At 45.2% G+C, this 27,318-nt stretch overlaps 1 protein-coding gene across 15 annotated transcripts in view; it reads left to right on the top strand.

Moving 5' to 3' along the window:
* Positions 1–27,318, top strand: part of LOC120371563 (LIM domain containing preferred translocation partner in lipoma) — a 493,573-nt gene that overhangs the window by 273,752 nt on the left and 192,503 nt on the right. For all 15 annotated transcript variants that reach the window (XR_005584438.1, XM_039487445.1, XM_039487443.1 and 12 more), the window contains one exon: positions 11,971–12,089. Coding sequence is in view for 14 of the 15 variants with exons in the window: in XM_039487445.1 (XP_039343379.1) it covers positions 11,971–12,089 (119 nt within the window). In the remaining variant the exon portion in view is untranslated. The remainder of the gene's footprint in view (positions 1–11,970; positions 12,090–27,318) is intronic.

Here is a 27,318-nt window from a genome sequence, read left to right as displayed (position 1 = left end):
CCCTGTGCTTAGTATAGGGAATACAGGGTGAAATCCACTGCTGGGCAGAGGGCCAGCATGGGTACCACATAGGTACCATTTAAGTCCAACTTATGCCCTCAAAATAAGCCTTATTCTGGGCCTCTTCCTGCGTGAACTTTGCTCTGTATTTCATTAACATCGCAGGTCTGATTCTCATTTACACTAAGTCGCTTTTACATCGCTCTGCCTAACATGCTCACTTTAAGGCTCCTTACACTGCCAGAGTGATGTAAAGTGTCCTAGTGTAAATGAGAATCAGTCTCTAATTCACTGAAACTCCCTGTGCCTCCATGGCATCCAGCTAATATTCAGAGATTCCCCAGCATTCTGAACACTGTCTTGTTTTTCTGTTTGTAGTTCTCCAAGCCCAGACTGGCAGAGGAGGAGGTGAACACCCCTTCTTGGTGATGTGTCCCATTGCAGATGAGTTGTGTAGCAAATACAGATGCTTCTTTGGAAAGTTCAGACTAGGGGTTATGAATGAAATTTGTCCCTGTGCAGGGAAGACCTTTGTAGGTTTTTGTCCCACTTCAGTACTACATAGACCTTGTGCAGCATCTCTGCACGTGCATGGATTGGACCCCGTCTGAAGACACCTACATTTTGTATTTGACCTAATAACAAATATCTTTATTCAATCCGCATTTACGTAGAATGTACATGCTGTTTCTAGTAAGCGTAATCTGCTTGGAATTTGTGTCTACGCATAAAACAACAACACACAAGCCATAAACGCAGAGTAAATTATCTACTTTGAAAGATGAAAAAATACAAAAGGATTTCTATTTATCCAACATTTGGGTTTTTCATCTGAATATGTCCTCTGGGATTAAGGAGGTAATTTGATTTATTATTAGACTATCACACAGACAAATAATCAAAAGCAAGTTCTTTTATATTCACAAGAAAATCTAGTTAATTTTTCCATTCCCTAGTAGCATTTATCAGCAAAATGAAGAATTGGACGCTAATTGCAATAGAAGGAAGGAAGGAAGCAGTCACTGTTTCTGCAGCTGAAAACAGTAAACTATGTGTGTCTGATAAAGACACATGTTCTGCTTTAATCTTTTGATGTGGCTGTTTATAGGTATTACATGGAATGCTTCTTGGGGAAAGGAACTAAACAAGCCAATTTGAAACTCGGTCTCCCACCTCTTTGATTGGTTGAGCTGTAAAGCCTATTTGCCTGTTGTTGTGTTTCCAATTTGGTGGCTTTGTTCTGATGTATCAAACTACCAGCAGAAGATTATGCGAGGAAAGTATTTTGCAAAAGTTGACCCTTCACTCAAGGAACATTTAAGCAACAGTGGTATATTTAGTTGGTGAGGATTGATCTAAGCCCATCAGACCCATTTGATTTACCATAACAAGGCAGATTGGAATTGAACTTGGTAATGGCGGGAAAAAATGCAAATAAGAGTTTGAACTTATCAATGCCATCTTAAAAATGGTTAGCTGCCGCATCTCACTCTTCAGGAAGTCTCTTGACAATAAAAACAACTCTGGAAGCCTGCTGTTATCTTTGCATGATGTGTGGAATGTTTTGTGCTTCATCGCTGAGCAGAAAGAGGCTGCCTGGCTTTGGGGTGCATGTTAACAGGGTGGAATTTCATTGACACAAACACCCCCTACCCTAGGGCCAGAAAGTTGACTCACTCCATCTTAATGGCCAAGAAAGAGAGTGTGACTTGGCTTTTTTTTTTATTTTTTTTTTTATGCCAGGTGATAAATGGATTTTATACGCTTAGCAGTCACTAAAGGTTTAATCCAGTGGCATAACTCGTTTTCCCAACTCTGTCACAACAGCCTTCTCTAATAAGTGAATGCGTGTGTCAACTCTTGTCAAGTGCACTTAGCAGTGAACAATGAATTTAACCCCACAAGCCAATAAACAAATAGATTACCTATTTCAGTTTTGTCTGAGCAAAACAGTGCTCCGTGGTTGTGTTGCTTCCTGAACCTCTCATTCTATTCAGGAGAGAAGATTATACATGTGAATGCAATGTACATTTTCTTTTCAAAGTCAGTAATTTGCTTTTGTGATGAGATTCTCCCGCCTACCGCCCCGAATGGTTTATGCAGAAAATTCTCCGTCTTGGCGACCTGTTTGTGTTGGTCTTTAACATTTGACAATTATTGGTATCCTTGTTTGCATTGCAGGACCACTCAGAGGCTCCCTCGTTGTGCTGGGCACTGTTCAGACCCCGAGTAAGGGACAGTCCTTGTCTCGAAGAGTTTACGCATGTAAATAGACAGGACAGCCAGGTGGGAGGGAGGAAGGAAGGGTGTCCCTGTTTTACAGGTGGAGAACTAAAGCACAAGGAGGTTAAATAACTTGTCCAAGGTCACAAAGGAAGTCTCTGAGAGAACCAGCAATTAAGCCTAGAGCTCGAGTTAACCTCAAGACCATCCATCCTTCCTCCGTCTATTTTAAGATGGATTGAGTTAACATTTTAAAAGGTGAAAGCATATTTCTTGTATTATCTCTCCTTGAGCTGTATTAAACTGCAGGTCAGGAAACTAATGGGATAAAGCTGACCTATAATAATAATGATGATGACAGCACTTTTCTCTTTCTTACAGGAGTATACATTTGCTGTAACTTCACCAAAGTCAGCTGAGTTACCACAGTGTCAGACTGGTTGTGAGAGGAGAATTTACATAGGCTCTTCACCTGTGGATTACCAAACCCTTGGCCCAGGTGAATAAACGTAGTCATCTCTCTTGTAGAGAGTATAAATGACACACACATAGGTCAAGGGTCTTGTCCAAGGTCATACAGAAAAGCAGTTTTGAATCAGAAATATTATCTATAGCCCATGCTCAGCTGAGTACAGATACCTTCTTGTGCTGTAGTGCAATGATCTGCTTTAAGTCAACGTCTGGGAGAAATTCTGTGGCCTCTGTGCATGGGGGTAGAGCTTAGATGGTCAGGGCGGCCTTAGGAATATGTGAATCTGTGGATCCCCCTGTTCATCCTCTTCCTTCATGGGCCATGAGGAGCACAGGAATGCCGGCATTGACTTCGGTGTGCTCATAACACTTGCAGTTCTGCCTTAAGACAATGACTATAATCAAATCTCATGCTTCAGGGCTTCAGCTGCTCACTTTCAGGGGGCAGGAAGGATCTTTTCCCCCAATGCACATTTAGCCAAAGATATTGCTGGCTTTCTTTTTCCCCTCCTTCCTCTGAAGCATCAGTGATTGGTGTACAAGAGGCTCAGACTAGATGATCTCAAGGTCCTTTTTAGCCTTAAATTCTATGAAACTATAATGGCATCTACTGTCAGTGTAAGTCAGAGATGCTGGTGATGTGACGGGTGGTCTGTCTCTTTTAAGGGCTTGAGGCTAGCCAGGCCCGGACATTAACCAGGTGCAGCTGAAGAGGCCTGGTGTTCCCCATATAGCCAAGCGCCCATTAAGGATTAGAGAGCTCAGAGGGGAGGAAGGGGAGTGCCCTTAGAAGGGCCCAGAGAGGAGACTGTGAGGCTGAGGGACGCCCGGGGACAGAGGCCGGGATGCCGAGGGTCTCCTGGAGAAGCCTGACCAGACTTGGAGCCCTTGTTTTGTGGGCTTTAAGCTGTGGGAGCTCTGAACGAAGGCCCAGGGTGAGGGCCTTATGGACTGTTTGGGGGATTGAAACCTCATTAAAGGGGACATTAGATTAGCTTTGTTTTGGCTTCTCCTGGCCCAGATCTGATAATGGAGACGTACTGATGCCCAGTCGGGGAATTAAGGTTGGGCACACCCGCAGCCCTGCCCCGGGCCGCAATGAGGCACGTGGGGATGGCACACCCGTTTGACAGGTAGTGATTTTACTTGACATTTGGTGTAGGACGTCTTCGAAGTGCTCTACAAACACGAGCTAATTCATGATGGGATCTCATGAAATGACCAGGGATTTCAGGAGAGACTTTGTCCGTATGGGACTTCCAGCTCAGCGAGGCTTGGGGAGGCAGCTGAGTTTCTTCATGCTTTGGGGAACTGAACCTTTGGTGCTTAACTGTATGTTAACTGCTGCCTTTCCAGGAGCGTGGAGGAGAATCGCGGCGGTCTTACATAAGCCTGGGAGCCTGAGGTTTCCTGCATCAGTGATCACAGGTGGAAAAGAGATTTGATGATGGTGATTTTAAGTAATATTTTAAGTGAGGTGGCACCTCGGGGAGAACCCGTCACAGGAGCATCCTGTCATGTTAAGTGAGAGGCAAATCATGCCTCTTGCTTTGTTCTGATTAAAGGTAAAATCTAGGAAAGGTGGACTGGAGGCGGAACAGCTGTGCCTGGGGAAGCTTTTGCAACTGGAGGCTGGATTCTGACCTCAGTTACACCAGAGTAAATCTGGAGTGATTTCAGGGGAGCCACTCCAGGATTACACTAATGTACCAGATCAGAATCCCACCTAAGGGTTCAGAGGGATGCTAACTAGAGGTGTGTGGGCTGGGGGCGGGGGGAAGAAGGAGAATTATTTTTCTGGTAGCTGGGTAATGAAGTTTCAAAAGTGGAGGGCTAAACTGATATGGGACATGGTGCCTCTATACATTGGTTTTCCATGCGGTAAACAAAAATACCAGGTGATTGTTGATGTGTGTTTTTTATTTGAATAGAATATTTTAACCAGCACTCGCGATTCATAGTCTTGAACTGTAGGGGACTAATGTTCCCGTTCTCCAGCTGGGAGAAACTAATTCACCATCTTGTGTTGTAAACACTCACTCATTTTAACTGATTACACCTCCAATGTTCTTCAAACCACTAAAATTACTAATTGCTATTCCATACACATCAGAGAGTGAATCCTGAATAATTAACCCCAAATAAAATTAGATGAATTGGCCCTTTTAATTAGAGTCCCTGCTGCTGTTTGTTCTGAGCTTCCTTTTCTTACTGTTAAGAGACTTTTAGAATAATTAAAACTGCTTAAGTCTTAAACAGCCAGTGACCTTTTACTACAATGTAAATCCATAAAAACAATATTTCAGCTAACAGGTGGTGCAGTAAATTTTTAGTGCAACTATCTGACAGAGTCAATGTTCCTTTTTTTAAATGCTGAGAGTGAAATTAGCCAGTTGTTTTTAGCTGCTTATTAATACAGTAGCTGATTAGCAAATGTCGTTAACATGGGAAGATTAACAGCTGGTAAAGAGCATGGCAGTCTAAAGAGTGACTCTGGTAGGTATGTTAGTTAAACGTAGTAATCACAGGCTGAATTAGCATGTTTAGGTAGATCATGCAAATAATATGCAGTCATGTGACTGTTCTGAATGTATAAATGCGGGCTCAAATGACTGTTTGTCGATTTCTTTCTGCAGTGCTCCAGGAAAAAAATGCTGTTTTGGGTTCTTAAACACCTCCCTGGTCAAATAACATACATTAAAAAACAGCAGCAGCAACAAAAATTCTGTAGATAAATGTTTTGTCATAAGGCATGCCCTCCCTGTAGCGCACCTTACTGGGTGAATGTGGCACTATTCGTGCTCCCCGTCTCAGGTTCCTTTCCGAGGTGGGAGGGTGTCATGCATCTCCATGCCCCCATCTGTGCTGGAAAAGTGGCTCTGACCAAGTCCCAAACAAACCTAATCCCTTCCAGGGTAGCAAGAGTCCAAACTGCAGAGTCCTATCAACAAAGATTCTTCTGCCCCTCAGGGATTCTCTTCAACCCATCCTCTGAGCCCTGTTCCCAGGCCCTATCCAGGCTACATTTGAGAGCTTCTCCCTGAGCCATTATAGAGCTCTCAGCCCCCAAGCAGGTTCCCCGGGAGTGCCCCACTTCTTGCAAACTCTGGCTCAGTGCCTTCCACCGGAGCCTTCCCACTCCCTGTGGTTCCAACTGCAGGCTGCTCTCTGTCCTTCTATAAGGCCCAAGGTCCATCAAGTTATCACCTGACCATCTTAGCCCTGGGAAGCAGTTAATTAATTATGGCACAGGCGTGGCTGGTCCATCTTCCCTTCAAAGGGCCAGTGATCCTATGACTTGTTTATACTGGAAACTTGATGGCTCATAGGATTGAAAATAGGATACAGAGTCACACCGGAAGGTCACTGATTCAAATCCAGAACAATGCATATATAAAAACACTGCGTTGTCACTACTGTAAGCTGTAGGGTTTGTCGTTAATAATACTGTAGTACATTGCAGTAGTGCAGTGCTTTGGGACTGTTACTATAGAATAATTGTGTGTGTGAGAGAGAGAGAGACGTTAGTAGTGGTCAGGAGTAAGTACTCAGAAGGTTCTCTGGCTGATGTGAAATGAATTAGGGATGTCAGGGCTAGTGCATAAGTGAGCACGTTCCTGTTATGTTCGTGGTATACACAGAGAGAAGTTAGATAATAACATACAATACTCTTGCTGAAAGGTTGCAAAGTAACACAGATTTATTTTTTAGAATTCAGAACAATAGTACACAAGAACCCTAAATCAGAGAGAGACAAAGCAGACTGTTCCCTAAAACAGAGAGGCACAATTTACCCACCTTGCTTTAATCTGGCTGTTTCCAGACTGACTCTAATTGCTTGCTTCCACACAGAGTCCCTTAGCCTGCAGACAGGACCAGGAAAACACTATCTCTCTCTCTCTCTCTCTCTCTCTCTCTCTCTGATAGCTTGCAATTTCCAGTACAGTTTTCAATATGCCACAATTATAAAAACCACCATAAACAAAGGGCCAATTAGTGGCAGTTTGTTGACCTTTTTGGCAGAGGCTAAGGGCTTGGCACTGGAGCCTGCATTATCCCCTCATTCTCATCCTTAGATATCATCCGTTCAGAGCTGAAGCACATGGGGAGGGGGCGGGAGGAGCCAGTAGGGAGCAATCTTGTTCTGCCATTGCCCTTGGTCTTTCTGTTCTGAGAATAAACAGAAGAGGTTTTTTCTCTGGATATTTCTAACCAGCACTAAACCAACTTCAGAATTAGAAGTACTCATGATAATAGGAGAGTAATGAAAAACATCTAATCCTGTAGCTTTCCGATGTTAGTCAGTGATCTGGGCACACAAGCATGAATCTTGTTTTGCTGGTTGATTTATTTCATTAAGAAGTTATTGCTTGTTCCAGAAAAGATGTTTTGTTTTGATTTTTCAAACAATCTGTTCTGGCCAGGCAAGCGGACCTCTACATGTGTCTGGAAATTACCAACCTGCGATTCCTTCCCAGGTCTAGAATCTCCCAGTAACAGTTGTGTTAGTCAGTGGAGGCCATTTGCTTTGATGCACTTCAGTTCCCGATTGGGAAACAGATTCCCCTTGAAAACACTGGAGCAGATTTTATAGGCCCGATCCTGCAAATGCTCATAGCCAAGCACAGTGTTTACAGCCATCAGCACCCACTAGGATTCACTGTGTTTGCAGGGATGGGCTGTGAGTGAGAGAGGAGTCTGGTATGCTAACTGGGCACCCACTTGGAGGTCTTTGCGTACCCCGTGGCAAAAATCCAAATGTTCCCAGGAAGTTTAAGGCCCCCTTTCTCATTTAGGTGTGTATTCTTTGGATTTATGTTTGGCAAGGATGCTAATGAAATGTCGAAATTTACTAGAAAAGAAAAAAAGCCTATTTTACTGAAACATACAGAATTACTTCCATGGCAATTAGTAGGCTTGACAGCAGGGCTGGCTCCAGTGCTTTTGCCACCCCAAGTGGCGAAAACAGAAGAAGATGAAGGAAAAAAAAGCCGCAATCGGCAATTCGGTGGCAGCTCTAATGCTGCCGCTTTGTAATTCGGCGGCAGGTCCTTCCCTCCAAGAGGGACTGAGGGACCCACCACCGAAGAGCTGGATGTGCCGCCACTCTCCGTTGGCCGCCCCAAGCACCTGCTTGCTGCGCTGGTGCCTGGAGCCGGCCTTGCTTGGCAGAATTTGATTTAAATGTTGTCAAATTTCGACAGAGATCAATGTTTGCTTTTTAAGCAATTTTTTCTTCAATTTTTATCTATTTTTTCAGTGCCATAAAATTATGCAGCGTGGAGGGATTAACATCACATGTCAAAATATACAAAGTAAATCTTCTTAAATCAAATTCTCTTTAAGTTCTCCAGCAGTGTTTTTCTTACTTTGCCTCTCTGTAAATGTCGATGAAGGTGGATGGAAACCTTTTTTGTTGGCTTGCGTGTGTACAGCGAAATCAATGTTTACCAACATTTACCAATGCAAACCTAATCCTTCCGAGCCTAACAATAAGGGTAAGGCTTTGTGGCTGGCTGTCAGGGATCTGAAATGAAGCCAGGAGGTGTATATAAAAAGCCTTATGTCATCATGATGATTCAGGTACCAAGGGTAGGCTTGTGGGTAAAGCACTGGATGGAGTTCTTCTGGCTCTGCCATAGATTTCCAGTGTAATCTTGAGCCAGTCACTTAGCTCTTTTCTGCTCCAGTTATCCCCTCTGTGCAGACACAGCAACGTTTTAAGCACCAGGGCTCTTTGCCAGGGTATGTCCATTGAGATATCACAGGATCGGGCCTGCCTGGCAACTGCTGCTGAGAGCTCCTTCAGGAGTGTGGGGGACAAGAAAGAGAGGAGCTTGGTGGAGGCTGAAAGAGAGGGGTATAAACACACATAGTGCGTGTCTGCATATTACACAGAGGGAGATCCGTAGGCATGATTTCAGTGCACTTTGCTTTGTCACGTCTGGAAATAAAATGGAGATGATGCTTTGGTGTAACAGAGTGCCATACGGTGACTCGTATGGTTATCAGCAGGTGGAACCCAGCAGCGAGAAGCTGACAGTGCGGTTCCTTAACTCCAAGGGAGAAAAGGGAGGTGAGAGTGGCTGTTTGGGGAAAAGATCTTGGGCTTGGAAGAGACAGGTTCTGCAGGCAGATCAGCCGAGTTTGGGAAGAGGCTTGGGCTGGAATTCATTATGAACTAAACTGCAGGCGGCGGGTTTGTAGAGAATCAGTGACTGAGCTAGAAGTGGGAGCTAAGAGGCATATAGCATGGTCTAAACCCAAAGAAGAGCAATTCTACGAGTGGTGTGGAAGAAGAGAGACCGAGAGAGGGGTGCACTCCACTCCGGTGTCTGAATTACATGGGAGTGCAAGGAAAAGATTTCTGCAAAACTCTCGGGAATCGTAAGAGATTTCTCATAGAAAAGTGTTGAGGGAAACTGCGTTGACACTGGGAGAAAGAGACGGCATTGCTATCAACCAGGAGTGCTGGACTCAATGCAGAAATCCCTCGGTGACTTTCTCTGGTCCTTGCATCAAGTAGAAAATCAGACTGTGAGTGGTCATAATGGACCTTTCTGGGTTTACAATCTATGGGGCAGATCCTCAGCCAGTATAAACTGGCATAGCTCCATTGACAATTTACACCAGCTAAGGATATGCTGCAATGAATCTATGTTGCAAGCTGCAAGTGCCACCACACCAGAATGGACACTGGTGTTAAATGAACATGGAATCAACCCCCTGACACAGACTGTAGTGTTGTCCCGGGGTGGATTGTGCCCCTTCTGACACAAGATCCAAGGCAGTCTGGGCCTATATTCTGCTTCTTTGCAAACTTCGGCCTTGGCAGGGTGAGTCCTTCCCTGGTGCACACCAGGGTGTGCCATGTTGGTGGAGCAGAAGCTATGCATGGGGCACCAGATGGGTTAAGCACCGGGAGATATCCCGTGGGCTGAGCTAGAATAAGTATCAAGCCCTTGGTATGTCTGATCCTTATTTGTGGGGCCACAGGGTTACGTCCAAAGAAGGTGTAAAAGTTTCCAGGAAGAGGGAAACTCTCCCTTTGAATATAGTCATAATTATTTATTTGTATTACTGTGTTGCCTAGGAGTGCTTATCGTGGACCAGGGCCCTGTTGTGCTTGGAGCTGTACAAAGACAGAACAAGATTCAGAGCTGTAACCTGATCATATTTATGTAACGCAGGAAAGTGAAGACACAGGAAGAGTCAAGGTCCACCATTGCCCAAACCCGCAGGAAGGTCTTGGGGACCATCCTTTACTTGTTCAGCACCTAGGACAGGGAGGAACTGATCCTTGGTTCAGTTACGTAGGTGCTTCATTGATACAGGTAATAGGCATGTCCAGCTACTGCTAACAGATGCTCAATGGATCAGTGCAAGATGATCCCTTCCCGCTCCCCGCCCCTGATCCCTGACACCATGAAAATTATTCCCGAGATCAATACAAAGGGGGCACATGATGCAGTTTTAAAACAACACATTTAACAGTGATACAAATAAATGATTTTACGTACTACATAAATAACCTGTGGAACACACTGCTTCATGATACTGAACAGTCTAAGATTTAGGATTAGACATTTCTATGCATAATAAGAACATTCCCAGCTCTGTTGTTTTAGAATAGCAATTTATAACGGATACAAACCCTCGTGTTTCAAGGCGTAAGCCACCACTGACTGCATGGGGTTAGGAAGAAACTACTGTCAGGGAAGCGTTGATCCATAATTGTGCACTAGGAGTTTGCACTTTTCTCCGAAGCAGCTGGCACTGGCTCCTCTCTGAGACAGGATCCCAGACTGCATGAGACATCTGGTCAGCTCTGTAGGTTCTGCTAGAGTCTGTAACAATGGAACCTGACCCAAAGCTTCCCAGGACTGCCCACCCACACCACCTCGCATTGCTTATGTAGCCTGAATCCTGCTCACTACACCTCCTATTGACGATTTGCCCGCTGCCTCCCCCGCATTAGACAATGGGTGCGTGTGCATTGCTGATGTTCAAAAGTGAAAGCGGGGGAGAGGCGTTCTGGATGTAGCCAGCTGATGTCACCCCCATTTCTCTGGTTAAGGAGCCCCTCCGAGTGCTTTGTGAGAAGTGCTTTCAACCCGGCCTCCTGGCAACTTGGAGTTAGCACCCAGAGCTCTCACCTGGAAGATAAACAATTGACCTGCCGGTCGGTCGAGGCGTCAGGACACGGGACAGTTGTTACCGAGGGAGTCTGTGTTTACTAAAACAGTGTCTGCAAGTGACCAAACTCAGCAGCAGCCCCTGGATCAACACTGGCGTTATTTGTTTAAAATACTTAATATTTTTGTTTTAATCCACACACACACAGCCCACGGGAGAGCCAGCAGTGAACCTTTCTGTATAACGCTGCCAGCACAGAGCCTTATCCCAAAGCAGCCAGAATTATAGTAAACTTTCTCCCAGGAAACTAAATTCAGTGCTGGAGTTCAAGTAACCTGTATTTCCCCCCATCATATCTCCTTTCATGCTGCTTATACACCATTCTGCATCCTTCACGTGTCCATGTCATAAGGGACACAGGAAAAGAGCTCTCTCGGGGTAATCTGAATGCGTAGCAGTATTGTTCTCTATTGGTGGTTTGTATGACAGCAGCTCCTAGAGACCCTAATGAGGGCCCCATTGTGTTAGGTGCTGTACAGACAATCACAGGTTTGTTACCAGTCCTTGCATCTGAAAAAAATAAAGGGGAAAAAAGAAAAAGAAAATCTATCCCCCAGGCCCCCAAATCTCCCTCTTTATGTAGATTTGCAGGTAACTCCTCCCATGCGGCAGTATGTCCACTGGGCATTGATTTAGGAACACCACAGCTTTCTTTAGAGGCTCGCTATCCAATATCAGCTTTCGCCCTGGATGTATTTGAGACTTTCCTAAGGGGTTAAGGCACTTCTGGGTTCACTGCAGTAGAGATGTAGAAGAGCTGGCATGTGGCTCCTCAAGCCTTGGATCCAAAGATTTCAGAACAATTTACAAACATTCATTAACCCTCATAAGCCCCCTGTGAAATAGGTGGATGATGTTAACTCCCTTTGGCAGCCAGGGGAAACTGAGGCACGGATCAGTTAAATGACGTGTTCAAGGTCACACAATGAGTCAGTGGAACGGCTGGGAATAGAACCCAAGAATCCTGACTGCCCAGGGTCCTGCTCTAGCCGCTGGCCTCATTCCCTGCTCTCTGTATGATGAACTTTGTTGGCTCGTTTGCACCATCTTAAGCCTAAATCCTGTGATTATCTGTTGTAGATTTCCCGCCGCCGCCGCCGCCACCACCACTTCCTGGAGATGATCTCGGGAACCTCCCAGCGCCTCCTGGTGCCTTTCCCCCCCCACCTTCTACGGATGAGGCTGCTTTCAGTGTGCAGGTAAGGTGGTCTGGGTGTTTCCTGCTCAGACAGGTCATAGTTGGGATGGACTGTGAGTTGCATGTTCATGGGGATCAAACAAGAAGCAGGGGAGCGCTGTGGTTTGAGAACGGAGAGGGGTCAATAGTGGTGTCCTCCAGTGCCCTGTATTGGGCCCAGTCCGATTCAACACGTTCATAAATGATCTGGAAAACAGGGGTAAGCAGTGAGGTGGCAAAATTTGCAGATGATACAAAACTGCTCAAGATAGTTTAGTCCCAAGCAGACTGCAAAGAGCCACAAAAGGAGGTCTCAAATCTGGGTGATTGGGCAACAAAATGGCAGATGAAATTCAGTGTTTATAAATGCAAAGTAATGCACATTGGAAAACATAATCCCAGCTACACATATAAAATGATGGGTCTAAATTAGCTGTTACCACTCAAGAAAGATCTTGGAGTCATTGTGGATAGTTCTCTGAAAACATCCACTCAATGTGCAGCAGCAGTCAAAAAAGTGAACACAATGTTGGGAATCATTAAGAAAGGGTTACAGTAGATAATAAAACAGAAAATATTATATTGCCTCTATATAAATCCATCCTACGCCCACATCTTGAATACTGTGTGCAAATGTGGTCGCCCCATCTCAACAAAGATATATTGGAATTGGAAAAGGTTCAAAAAAGGGCAACAATAATTATTAGGGGTTTGGAACGGCTGCCGTATGAGGAGAGATTAATAAGACTGGGACTTTTCCGCTTGGAAAAGAGACGACTAAGGGGGGATATGATTGAGATCTATAAACTCATTTTTGGTGTGGAGAAAGTAAATCAGGAAGTGTTATTTACTCCTTGTGATAACACATGAACTAGAGGTGACCAAATGAAATTAACAGGCAGCAGGTTGAACACAACAAAAGGAAGTATTTCGTCACACAACACACAGTCAGTCTTTGGAACTCTTTGCCAGAGGATCTTGTGAAGGCCAAGACTAGAACAGGGTTCAAAAAAGAATTAGGTAAGTTCATGGAGGACAGGTCCATCAATGGCTATTAGCCAGGATGGGCAGGGATGGTGTCCCTAGCCTGTTTGCCAGAAGCTGGGAATGGGCGACAGGGGATTGATCACTTGGAGATTCCCTGTTCTGTTCATTCCCTCTGGGGCACTTGGCATTGGCCACGGTTGGTAGACAGGATACTGGGCTAAATGGACTTTTGGTCTGACCCAGTCTGGCTGCTCTTATGTTCTTATGAGAGCCTTTAAAACCAAGTCAGTGTAGCTGCTTGCTTCCCGAGTGGGAGAATATTTGACCCACAACATGCTGGGTTATTAAAGGAACACTGGGCTTGATCCACTCTCGCCAAAGTCACTAGGCTCCTTCCCCTTGACTTGAATGAGAACTGGATCTGGTTCAGGGAGTCTGCAGTGAAATATGTTACACCTTTCCTTGTTTTTTTTTGTTTTTTTTTAAATAATTGGAGATATACCAATCTCCTAGAACTGGAAGGGACCTCGAAAGGTCGAGTCCAGCCCCTGCCTTCACTAGCAGGACCAATTTTTGCCCCAGATCCCTAAGGGGCCTCCTCAAGGATTGAACTCACAAACCTGGGTTTAGCAGGCCAATGCTCAAACCACTGAGCTATCCCTTTCCTTTGCCACCTGGGCAAGGTCCTGATGGATCCTGGGAGGGACTGTTACATAAAACCCCGAGCTGAGACTCGAGAGACTTGACTTAAAGTCCTAGCCCTGCCACAGACTTGCCACATGACCTTGGACACATCTCTTAATCTGCCCTGTGGCCCAGTTCCCTGTCTGTAAAATGGGGATAGTAGCAACGGGGTCTTGGGAGGATAAATACGTTAATTACAGTGAGACATTCAGATGCCAAAGTTCTGTCTTTCTAAGCACAGAGATAGAATATGGTCTTGCAGTGGGGTGTACAGACCCTGTCCACTGTCTGGCTGGCAGCAGGTTAACGTTCTTGAGCGAGGACCTTTCAGTGCCTTTAAATGCCAGGATTATCAGGGAAACTAGCTTTGGGGAATGAGGTGATTCCCTGGCAAATGTTGTTCTGTCTCTTACCTCTCTGAGAAGAGGGAATGTTAGAGTGATGGTCAAGGTAAAGCAAGTGACAGAGCTCCAGGCCTCTAGCCTGACCTGCCTCAAACTGCACAAGGTCATTGATGACAAACTCTGATTTTTAGGCTAAAGAATTCTTCTTTGCCAGGAATCTAACTAGGTTGTAGTACATCCATCTGTGGACAGGTCTGATGATGCTCCCCAAAAAGCCTGAGAAGATGGCATTGCTGAGTTCAATGGAACAATTTCTATCAGACTCATTCTTATCTTCAGACCCACACGCCTTGTTCTCATGATCTGGGCCAGACATCTGTAATTTCTAACCTATGGAGTATCAATTATAATAGTAACACCTAGCTCTTTTATGATGCTTTCCATCCCTTGGTCTCAAAGCAGCGTCACAAAGGAGGTCAGTATCATCATTCTCATTTTACAGATGGGGAAACAGAGGCAAAGTTGGTGCTCAACTTGGACAGTGAAACCTAAGCACTTAGTTTCATGCTCTAATTTTCTTGCGGTAGCACCCCAGTGCTGTTATGGTTGGATTCACAGCACTGTAGGGGGAGGGAGTTCAGTCCTTGAGGGGGCCACTTAGGGATCTGGGGCAAAATCAGTATTTGGTCCTGCTAGTGAAGGCAGGGGGCTGGACTCGATGACCTTTCAGGGTCTCTTCCTGTTCTATGAGATAGGTATATCTCCATATAGTCATATTTTACATATATATTTTAAATGTTTTTAAACAAGGTGGGGGAAGGGGAAAAGGAGAGGAAAATGAAGTACACTTGAAAGATCCTCTTAATTGAAATTCACTGGGAAACCCTGTTCCCAGAAAGGTGGTGAGGGCATGGCTGATGGTATGTTTGGCAAATAAGGAGAAAAACAGAGAGGCTATTGCCACATTGGCTTGTGCTCAATTAAAAATACAAAAACAAACAAACAACCCGAAAAGTAAGAAAAAACCCAGACGGGAAGAAAAATGCAGTCGACGTTTGCCAAAGAGAAATCGACAGATGGGGGGAGAGAGAGAGAGATTTTGTTTTCGGGTTTCTAAGAAGGAATTATAAACAGCATAGGGGGAAAAAATGAGACTCTGTCGACAATTCTCTCTAGCATTGCCTCAGATATATGGCTGTGATGCAGATAGACCACAGCTAATAGCAGTCAAGTGAAGTTTACCTTCATTGTTGGGCAGGATGATCTAGCAGTTAGAGCATTGCCCAGGGACACCTAAACGTTGTTCCCAGCTTTGCCACTCACACTCTGTGGGTAAAATTCACACGAGCTCTGCGTCACTGGTGTCTCGTATATAAACCCCGTTCTGGCGAGTTCACTGCTGCACAGGGCTCTGTGCTGGCATCTTGTTCTTCTCCTTGGGCTTCCTCTGCTTGGTGGTTGTACCACTCAAGAAGACAGCTGAACGGCCCCTAAGCCTCCGGTTTGAAATGCCTAGAGCTCTTTGAATGACATGTGCAAATCCTGAAAGAATCAACTCAGCCCTCTGTTCTGGGGTATGATTCGGTTTAGTGTCCAAGTGTGCGTGGGTGGGTTTCGATGAGCCCTGTCCCTTCTGCTTGGGCAGTAGAGATCCCCGTGACGCTTCTTAGAAGAAGAAGGGTTAGCCCCGGTGTCCTCGGCCAGCATTTCAAAGACTCAGCTGAAAACTTTGGCAAGTGAGACTGGCATGTCCATATTCTGCCTTAGTTACCCTAAAAAGGGTGCACAGATTTATTCAAGAGCCTCCACGCACCTTTGTAAAGAAAGTAAGAGGTTGAATTGCATTCGGTTTTTCATGGCAATATTTTAATAGACCTTCCATTAGCTCCTCCATGCCCCAGACCGGTTAGAACGAAGTGGGGCGCTCAGAAATCAGGACGTGCCACTGGAAATGCTAGTTGCATTGTTTGTCAGGGACACACACAGGTTTCCAGACGCAGCAGGGGCTTTTGGAAAACTTAGTCTGAGTAGAACAAGAGCTGCTCCAAAAGACAAGTTACCTGAACTGCAGACCTGCAAAGGGCTTCCCTCCCTTGCTCCTTTGTCCTGACTGGGTTATAAGCTCTTTGGGGCAGGGACTGTCTCTTACTACATGTGTACAGCTCCTAGCACAGTACTGACCTGATCTTCACTGAGGCCTTTAGGCAGAACTGTGATACAAATAATAATAATAATATCTGTGTTTTACATAGAACTTTTCACTAGCAGATCTCAAAGCACTTTATAAAGGAGGAGAGTGTCATTATCCCTGTTTTACAGAGGAGGAAACTGAGGCCTAAAGAGTGATGAAGTGATTTATTCGAGGTCATCAGGGGGCCAGTGGCAGAGCCGTGTCACCTGAGTCCCAGTCCAGTGCTCTATCACTTACGCACACTGTCTCCCTATAATGAATATGAATAAGTTATGAATAGTAATAAAATCTAGAGCCCGTGAGAGTATGTCTACACTGCAGTTAAAAACCCATGACTGGCCCGTGCCAGCTGACTTGAGCTAAAGGGCTGTTGAATTGCAATGTAGACATTCGCACGTGGGCTGGAGTCGAGGACCTTGCAAGGTGGGAGGGTCCAGGAGCTTGGGCTGCAGCTAAGCCCAAATGTCTACCCCACGATTATAAAGCCCCTTCCCCCAAGCACTGCAAGCCCAATCAGCTGACCCGGGCTAGCCAGTCCAACTGCAACGTAGACGTACCATGCGTCTCCTTGCTGGCTGGGCGAAGAGGGTGGGAAGAGAGGGTTTGGGGGTTCTGAGAAATGACTAAAAATGGAGGTTAGAATGGAAACACTTCTGCAGCCTTAACTATAGCAGTTGCCAATGCTCCCATGGTGCTGATATACCCGCACGATAGACACTGGGATGTTCAGTGCAAGAAGAGGCTTTACCCCTGCCATTGTATAATTCCTCCGTGAAATACCTGTTGTCAGCAAAGGATGGACAGGCTGCATGGCTCGGGGAGGGGAAGGGGCATTCTGCTTTTCTGGTGGCTTGCTTTGGAATTTTGTAAATCGGAAAACATGCTGCTCCAAAGCATCCTTCCTCCAGGAAACTGCTTAGAAGAGGCCCGCTCCTCGCACTCCCTCTCCCAGCGAGTGAGAGAGACAGACACAAACACAGGCTCGCTCCCGCCAGTGTCAGTGGATTAATTTGCAAGCAGCGGCTCATCCCTTTAAATAGAGGTTGCTAGGCATTTCGCTGGCTTCCTCCCAGTGAATGTTAGTGGCGTTGTCTCTTCACTGCTGTGACTCATCTGCTAAGCTAGCGTCCAGCTGAAAAGGACAGCCTTTTTGTTTTTGTTAGTGCGTATAGAGACAAACCTTTGAAACAAGTGTCATTTTTGCCAGGAGAGGGTGCTGCTTCTACTGGCTCCGCTCTGTTCTTTAGTGAGAATCACAGCTGCTATGTGCCTTTAAAAACTAATAAATTGCATTCCTTCCAGCGTTCCTGAGCGGTAGAGCAGGCCTAGGAGGGGGAAAAGATATGTTCAGCCTTCCTCTACTGCTAGGTTTTGTTAACCGCTGGCCTGAGTTGGGGGACGGGTTGGGCTCAGGTGTGCGACACCGAGGAATGACTGTACGAATTTGGGGCATTAGCTAATGGCCGGGCTTCACTGTAGCTGGAAATGAACGGTGGCTCTGGCTGATTCTCTGTAAGTAGCACTCCAGGCTGTGCATGTTTGAGGGCGTCCTTCTGCAGGTTTCGTAGGCTTCTGTTTGTCCAAATCCCTGTGATAAGAAACTTCCTTGTATGTGAAATTAAACCATGTACCCGCTAACTTAAACCCTCTTATACCCAAACCTTATTTTATCAGAATGCTGCTCATGTCCCTAAAAAAAGGGTTCTGCTGTGTTCTTTGTTAAAATCAAACCAGATAAATGTTATCGATGTGTCTAAATGCTCATGGATACTTTGTATGAACAAATATATGTGTGTAAATACACACAATGCATGAGTGTTTATAAAGCATGTATGAGAATATATGATATGTGGGTATATAAAATAGACCAGAAATATACAGATAGTTGGGGAATAGACATATTTTATCCCTGCTATTTTTTCTCCCGTCATGTGAGTAGTATGATCAGTAAGTCCAGTGATAGAAGTGGGGGTGGGGGAGAGGGGCAGGTTGTGCTGAGTATTTCTTCCAATCAGACCTTGATGCAGTTCATCTTATAAGCAAGCACATGTGTTGTTTCACAATGCCAAACCACAGTCTATTTTAAATCTTCTATAACCCTCTGTTCTCATTTATTTAAATTTTTAGCCCCTACTCTCTTCCGAATAGACAACAATGTTGATAATAAGCAGCTAATTTGACTGAAACCGGAAACATTTTAATAGTATAGCATACGTTAGTTTTGCATCTAATCTCTCTGCTGGGATATTAATATCTTGCTGTGTTGTCTGCGTATCAAAGCATCCTGGGCAAGGGGCGTAAGGGAAGCACAGCTGTAAAGAGGCTTGGCAGAATTCATTTTTTATTTTTTATTATTTTAACAGCTAATATCGGCGTTTGATTTTAAGCATTTTTACTTATTTTATCGATTTACATTTTCAGTGGCATAAAGTTGTGCGAGTGTCAGACAATTATGTAAGAGTCTCTAATAGGTGCTCAAGCAAGTTATGTAGATTTCGATTATTAGCAATGGAAATATTTTTTTCGCTCGTTTGGGTGTTTATGGTGAAATCAATGTTTACACATATTTACCAATGTTAAAAAAAAATCTGTTCCTTCCAAGCCTAGATACAGCCAATGAACCATTTTCAAATTATTATTGTTATTTATTTATTATTTGTGTTACTTCTATTATAGTAGTGTCCAAAATGTGCGAGGTGCTGCACAGACTGAATTATTTGGCAAGGGGATTGTGCCTTCCTCTGTGCTGAGAGAGACTGGGCTACAGATGATAAAGAATAATAGGAAGACCCATAGGAAGACCAGACAGAAAGCTGACAAAGTTTGACTCCTAGTGTGACAGGTCTTCACAGGGTGCAACCTGGATTGTGTCCCACCAACCTGGGCTCCCTCTCACACTGTGATGATGTTGCTAAGCCACAAACCTCGGGCAGGTGCTTCATTTACACAGACAGAGACACACTCAACTGAGTTACATGAATACTTCTCCCAGCCACTCGTGAACCAACAACAGAGAGGTGACAGCCAGTTCCCCCCAGCTCCCCAGCCTTGCTCCCGGGGCTGTACCGTCCTGCCCTGGTCAGAAGCCTGAGCAGTGTAAGTTCATTAAGTTCGCCACTTCTACAAAGGAAAGTGAATGTGCCCCAGCCTCTGTAACCTGAGCAGATTTCCCAAGCACTTCAATCAAGCTGCACTGTTTTAGGTAAAATATAAAACAGATTTATTAACCACAGAAAGATCGATTTTAAATGATTATAAGTAGTGAGCGTAGAGATCAAAGTTGGTTACCTAAGAGATAAATTAAGTTTGCAGTCTAAGTTCTATAAACTAAATAGGATTTGACTCAAGCGGTATCACACCCTGTTAGTACAAGCTGGTCACAGATCTTCAGTACACAGGCTGGAACTCATCTCCAGCCCGGGACCACCTTCCCCTTGTCAGACTTTGTCCTCCAGATGTGTTTGAGTTGTGGGGGGAAAGTGAGGCCAAGTAATGACGCCACTTCCCCTCTTTTGTAGTTTCTTCCAGCTTGCTGGAAAGACCCTTTGCTATGACGTGAGTCAAGCAGTCTCCATTGTCTCCCTGCTATCTCTGAGAATTCTCCACTGTATACAGATCCTGGGATGGTCCATGGGAGTGTGGATTCCCTTCAGTGGACCATCAGCATGTCTGGCTGCTCCGTTGTTGTATCTGAAGGGCTGGTTGTGGGTGTTCCCAATCTCCAGCATATTTCAGGAACACACACATAGCAAAACTTCATAAATTCCCATACAGTGACAGCACATATAATCCAACAGGATATTAATGTTCAGCAGATCAAGACTTTTAAAATAATAGCTCACAAGGCATACTTTCAAGTATCAGAGGGGTAGCCGTGTTAGTCTGGATCTGTAAAAGCAGCAGAGTCCTGTGGCACCTTATAGACTAACAGACATATTGGAGCATGAGCTTTCGTGGGTGAATACCCACTTCGTCGGATGCATGTAGTGGGTATTCACCCACGAAAGCTCATGCTCCAATACGTCTGTTAGTCTATAAGATGCCACAGGACTCTCTGTTGCTAAGGCATACTTTGTATAGACTACATCATAGTTATATGACAGTGTTGAATATGGGGGTTCCAGGGTGCTGTTTTGAGGTACAGAATGTAACACCTAGTGTAGATCCAACACTGGCCAACAGAGGGCGTAAGGCAGTAGGAGAGTTATGATGTCCAGGCTTGGAATATTTAGGCAGAGGAAAAGGAGGTTTGAAGAAGTGGCCATTCTGCCATTGGTGCACTGGGGTGCTGCCCCTCCCAGGAAAGGGAGCAAATGAGATCAGAGTAAAATAACCTGACCCAATTTGAAGTGCCATTCACAGCGGTGAACTTAGCAGACTGGTGCCTGCAGGAGCAGCTGTGCTAGTGTCCCGGGCTGTGAAGTCCACATTACACTAGTCCAGTGGTTCTCAAACTAGGGCTGCCACTTGTTCAGGGGAAGCCCCTGGTGGGCCAGGCCGGTTTGTTTACCTGCCGCCTCGGCAGGTTTGGCCGATCGCGGCTCCCACTGACAGCGGTTCGCCGCTCCAGGCCAATGTGGCGGCGGGAAGGGCGGCCAGCACAACCCTCAGCCTGCGCCGCTTCCCGCAGCCCCCATTGGCCTGGAGCGGCGAACTGCGGCCAGTGAGAGCCGCGATCGGCCGAACCTGCGGACGCAGCTGGTAAACAAACCGGCCCGGCCCGCCAGGGGCTTTCCCTGAACAAGCGGCGGACCGGCTTTGAGAACCATTGCACTAGGGAACGCCAAAGCAGCATCCGAGACTCAGCTGAACGGTCCACCGGGCACAGTACAGAAGGGTCTGTCTAAAAGATCGGCTGAAGCTGAATGCCCTCCTTAAGATGTTGACCTGCCTTCCTGTGTGAAGATGAAGTTTAAAAGGATGAAACTTTCAATCACGCCAGGGGAGGTGGAGCACTACAGAGAACCGGAATTTGGAGCGAGAGGGACCAGCGTTTCTATTTGATGCTTTAAGCCTGGCTGTATTCTGTGATAATGAATCAGTTTTAGTCAGACAAGTACAGTGCACAGTGGAATAGTGGGGTACTGATTTTGGAGGCTGGTCTGTTGTCTGATTTCAGTTTTACATCAAGTAGCCCCGGGCAAAGTAGACTAACTTTTTTTTTTTTTAAATAAATTTCAGCCCTTTTGTGGGAGAACATTTTGCACGGGTGCAGTGGTAACTATGCTGCATGCCAAGAAATACCCAATGCCCCAAACTCCCAGAGCTAAAGCAACATTCCTTTCTCTCCCTCTTAGTTCCCATCATATGAAGAAAAACAAAGCTTTGTGCTCTGCTCTCCACGACAGGCAGTTTTGTTGTCGGAAAATGTTGCCTTTGCAAAGAACATGCAGCACAGTGACAGAGCAATCCTGAGTGCTTGTGAAATTACCACTGGGAAAATGTCATTTTAGAGTGAGGTTGGAAGGGATTCTTCCTAGGAGAGCAGGATATGCGGGACTTTAAAAGTCGTTCCATCTTAGCAGAGCCATTTCCCATAATAGTATTTTTCTGTTTTTGTTTTGCTGATGAAAATGCGGCAAGCCGGTAATCTCTGACGCACAGGGGAGCAGGTAGGAATGAGTCTGACTGAAAAAAGGTTATATAACAGTTTTAAAATATATACATAGGAGGGGTAAAAGAGAGAGGCTTGTGCCATGCTGTAGCCACTTAAACTACAAACTGCGCTCAAGAAAATGAGGTTTAGTGTAGGCAGCTTCTCTGTAAGCTTCCCCCACACCGATGTGCCAGTGCCCCACAATCCTCACCTCCCCACATTCTGTCCCCAGCCCGGCTGTCTCCCTGCACCACCCCCCATTACAACTTTGCTAATGTCTCTTGATCCTAACCTGTTCAATGCTGGGCTGCCTATGCACGGCTCTGTCAATGCACCTTGCTCCTATCTTGCAATACATTTCTGCTTTTCCCCTTAGAACTGTGGCCTGCTCATATGTGATGGGGTCCAAACCACCCTCCCCTTTCCTGTTAAGGGGAGGTCTGAGGGCCCTCAGTCCCATTCAGTGTCAGATAATGCTGCCAGAGTGGTAAGTGGCCTTCTAGAAACTTACATGAAGCGAGCATTGCCCTTAGCAAAGGGAATCCCTGTTGGTTCCTATGGGAATGTCGGCTCTAAGCAGAAGCATAAGTTAGGGACATTTCTTTGAGTTCTAGTGTAGATAAGTACCCATCCGAGGGGAATAATTGTGAAAGCAAGCTATGGACATGATTTCCCACTGAAAAATAACCAGGTATATTGGTTTATCTGCAATTATTCAGCACCTAAATATATCCCCACAAGCTGTCTAGGGACGGACCCAGGTGTGGGGAGTTCTGTGCATCTTGAACATCTAAGCCATATTTGTTAGCAGCATTATACAGAGAGTGTATGGACTGTGCTGGTTATTTATTGATCAGTTTTGATGCTCTTTCTCATGCAGGTTGTTTTCATTAACCGTAGGTCTGTTAAGGTTTAAACCAAAACACAACCAGAGTTTTCGGAGTGAAAATGGTGGTTCATCCAAATCACATCCTTCTCCCTTTTTCAAAGCCTCAGCCCCATTGGCCATAAATACTTCAGCTCTGATCCTCTGGAATGTATGAGGCACAGGAAGGTAGAGTTGGCAAAGGAAACCAGGAGAAGGGGATGGAGCACACGTCTCTAAAGCGACTCCCATTCTTAATGAGTCAGCAATTTTCTGTACTGTAGAGTAGGCTCAGTTGGGACATCTCTTGGACCTTTTGGGGGAATGATCTTTTTCCCTCCAAGAAAAATTCTGACAAAACCAAAGTTTTCATATTTGTCAATCATTTTCTTTTGAAAAAATTTTCATGTTTCGGTTGAAAAAGGCAAAATGTTCAACGGGAAAATTTTAGGAGATGGCCTATCACTCTTGTATGATGGGGGAGATATTAATGGCCCTCATTTACAGGTGGGGAAACTGAGGCCCGGAGCTGAAGTGATTTCCCTGAGGCCGCACAGGGAGTCAGTGGCAGAGATGGGTGTTAGATCTGAGTTTTGACTAAAGTTGCATGACGGTTGGTGGTTCTTTTGAGGGAGGCCCAGCACAGCCTGTTTCTCCTTAAAGGCAGTTAAGCTCTGCTCCATTGTGACTGTCTTGGCATGCCCATAGCTGCTGCAGCCTGCCTCTGCCCTCCAGCCATTCTCTGCCTGGTGCGTGCGAAGGAGCTCTGCTTCCCTGTGAGGATCAAAATGGCATCAGCGTCTGTGAAGAGGTACCTACTTATCTGGAACCAGCAAATGCCCTTTCTCCTCAGCCTGCTGCGTGGGAGCGTCCTGTCCCCAGAGGGTGACCTATAACCCGCTCCCCTTTCCTGGGGAGATACCAGACAGGTGCACTAGCTATTGTGCTATGTGCTAAGGAAGTAGCCGGTTGGAGAGTGGGTGTGGAGTGCTGAAATTTTAGCCACCAGATCAGAGCTAGCTCTCTTTGTGAGAAGCAAGAAGGAGCAACCTGTCCAGATGCATCATCCCATTCAGAATTCCAGTTTACAGGGTCAGACCCAAAATATCCACCTGTCTGTTCTCAGGGAGCCCTCACCAAGGTTTCAGTGGTACCGTTGGCTTTGCATGGAGATTCAAGTGCAAGAAGACTCAAAATCTCAAAGTGAAACTAAGCCTGAACCATTGACTTTTACATGATCTATATATGTGTTTGCCTGAAGCCTGAGTCCAGTTTGCCAGACTCTTTGGGAGGGTCTTGGGTCCTTGCAAGCTTCTGTTCTGTGAGGAAGTGGGTAAACCAAGAAAGTTTGCAACCAACCCTTTCTATCCTTCCCTAGCAACTGGTGTGGAGCATGCAGCTACAGTGTTGGAAAACCGTAAGCATCGAAGAAATAAAGGGTTAACTATTTCTTTTATCTCCATGTGTTTTGCAGACTCAAAAACTAAATAAACCACTCAACCCTGCACTTTGTTTAAAAAAAAACAAAATTCCTTAGCTTGCAAAAGAAACATAGCTATTATAACTGAACAGAGCTTTAAAGATCTATTTTGCTTTCCCCAAGTGATGCTTTTCATTTAATTTCTGCGTTTTACTCAGCTTGGACAATGAAAATAGTCAAGTTCGCTTTTCTTTTCTCCTTGTCAGTTTGACACTGTGGTTTTCAGGAAAGTGCTTCAGTGGATGCTTAAGTCACAGTGAAGTCAATAGGGTTTAAGCACATGCATAAAGTTGAGTACATGTTGAAGTGCTGCCAGGATGCCAGGCTTCTGAATGTAGGTTTCTAACATGTTTGAGGTCCGATAAGAGTTTTTACAACATTCCTGTTCAGCTTCGGTTTTGTAAAATGGTTCGTTTGAACAAAATCTCCATCTTTGATCAAACCTGCTTGACTGTGTCCCCTTGAATAAGCTGTTTATTAAACTGTCACAACAAACAGATGAGCCTGGGACAGCAAAGAGGAAGCAAGAAATAACTGGTTCCAGAGTAGCAGCCGTGTTAGTCTGTATCCGCAAAAAGAACAGGAGTACTTGTGGCACCTTAGAGACTAACACATTTATTTTAGCATGAGCTTTCGTGAGCTACAGCTCACTTCTTTGGATGCATAGAATGGAACACACAGACAGGAGATATTTATACATACAGAGAACATGAAAAGGTGGAAGTATGCATATCAACAGGAAAAGTCTAATCAATTGAGATGAGCTATCATCAGCAGGAGGAAAAAAAACTTTTTGAAGTGATAATTAAGATGGCCCATAGAAGGTGTGAGGAGAACTTAACATAGGGAAATAGATTCAATTAGTGCAATGACCCAACCATTCCCAGTCTCTGTTTAGGCCAGTGTTAATTGTATCTAATTTGCATATTAATTCGAGTTCAGCAGTTTCTCTTTGGAGTCTGTTTTTGAAGTTTTTTTGTTGCAAAACTGCCACCTTCAAGTCTGTCACTGAGTGGTTAGAGAGGTTGAAGTGTTCTCCCACTGGTTTTTGAATGTTATGATTCCTGATGTCAGATTTGTGTCCATTTATTCTTTTGCGTAGAGACTGTCCGGTTTGGCCAATGTACATGGCAGAGGGGCATTGCTGGCACATGATGGCATATATCACATTGATAGATGTGCAGGTGTACGAGCCCCTGATGGTGTGTCTGATGTGATTAGGTCCTATGATGGTGTCACTTGAATAGATATGTGGACAGAGCTGGCACTGGGCTTTGTTGCAAGGATAGGTTCCTGGGTTAGTGTTTATGTTGTATGGTGTGCGGTTGTTGGTGAGTATTTGCTTCAGAAATAACTGAAGGCTAGAAAAAATTAAATGGTGCAGAGAAGGGAAGCATGGGAAGAAATCAGAATCTGGGCATCTCCAGCTTTTGACAATGATGTTACAGAAAAGAGGTGGATTTTAGAGCTAAAACTACAATTCACCTAAGTCCCTAAGGATCTGCGTAAGTCTCATTGAAGATTAAATATGGCAGGAATTAAGCACGTGCTCTTAAATGGCTGCTAATAGTCCAAGAGGGTGACCAATATGCTGTCTGTCTCTATGTATTATTTTTTTCATACCATGGTTTTTTTTTTTCTATACTAGCTTGTTCCTTGGTCAGGTCTACACATAGTTTTTGTATCAATTTAATTATGTTGGTTAGGGTTATAATTTTATACTGATACAGTGAAAGTGGAACATCCCCTTGTGCGGACACAGTTTTACTGGTATAAAGGTGTTTATACTGGTTATTCTCATAAATTTGGTTTCCACACCTGTACAGTTAAGGTAGTACAAAAACTGGTTTGTAGACAAGCCCTTACAAATGCCATCAAGCCTTTGTTTCTGACTGTCATAGATTCATAGAGTTTACAGCCAGAAGGGCTCATTAGGTCAGTGGTTCTCAACCAGGGGTGCGGGGCCCCGTGAGGGGCCATGAGCAGGTTTCAGGGGGGCCACCAAGCAGGGCCGGCATTAGACTTGCGGGGGCCCAGGGCAGAAAGCCAAAGCCCCACTGCATCAGGCTGAAGACTGGGGCCCTGAGCCCCGTCACTTTGGGCTGAAATCGAAGCCTGAGCAACTTAGCCTGTGGCGTGGGACCCCGGGCAGTTGTGTTGCTTGCTACTCCCTAATGCCGGCCCTGGCTTTTCTATGCAGAAAAGCAGTTGTTGTGGCACAGGTGGGCCTTGGAGGTTTTTATAGCATGTTGCGGGGGGGCCTCGGAAAGAAAAAGGTTGAGAACCCCTGCGTTAGATCGTGTTGTTTGACCTCCTGTAAATCACGAGCCATTAAATTTCACCCAGTAGCCTCTGTATTGAGCCCAATAGCTTGTTTCACTAAAGCTTTTCTTCCAGAAAGCCATCTAGGCTTAATCTGAAGACATCAAGAGGTGGAGAATCTCCCGCTTCCCTTGGTAGTTTGTTCCAGTGGTTAATCACCTTTGCTGTTAACAATTTGTGCCAGGTTTTTAATTTGAATTTGCCTGGCTCCAGCTTCCAGCCATTCATTCTTGCCTTTCTCTGCTAGATTAAAGATGCCTTCAGTACAGAGGTTTTCAAACTGCGGGGTGTGCCCCCCTATGGGGGTGCGGAAGAATTTTTTGGGGGGGAGGGAGCAGTGATGGTGGCCCCACGTGGTGGGACTCAGGGAGGGAGCACCCCCTCCACCCCCGACTCACCTCAGCAGGCCACCCAGCCTTGCGTGTGTCTGTTTTTATCTGGGTTGGCGGTGGGGGGTGCAACCAAAAATTGTAACTCAAAGAGGGGGCTCAGCTTAAAAAGGTTGAGAACCACTATGCTAGTACCTGGTATTTTCTCCCCATGAAGTTACTTGGACACAGTAATTAAGACACCTCCCACTCTGCTTTTTGATAAGCTAAACTGATTGAGCTCTTTAAGTCTTTCATTGCCAGGCATTTTATCTGGCTATGAAATCATTTTTGTGGCTTTTTCTGTCCCCTGTCCAAATTTCCAGCATCCTTTTTAAAAGGTGGACACTAGAACTGTAGACTGTCTTTTAGTGTCAGTCCTGCCAGTGCTGTATCTGGAGATCAATCAACTCC

This window comes from Mauremys reevesii, linkage group 9 (genome assembly GCF_016161935.1).
Source record: "Mauremys reevesii isolate NIE-2019 linkage group 9, ASM1616193v1, whole genome shotgun sequence".
NCBI lineage: Eukaryota > Metazoa > Chordata > Testudines > Geoemydidae > Mauremys > Mauremys reevesii.
Note: the sequence above shows the minus strand (reverse complement) of the source record. Positions and strands in the feature narration are given on the sequence as shown.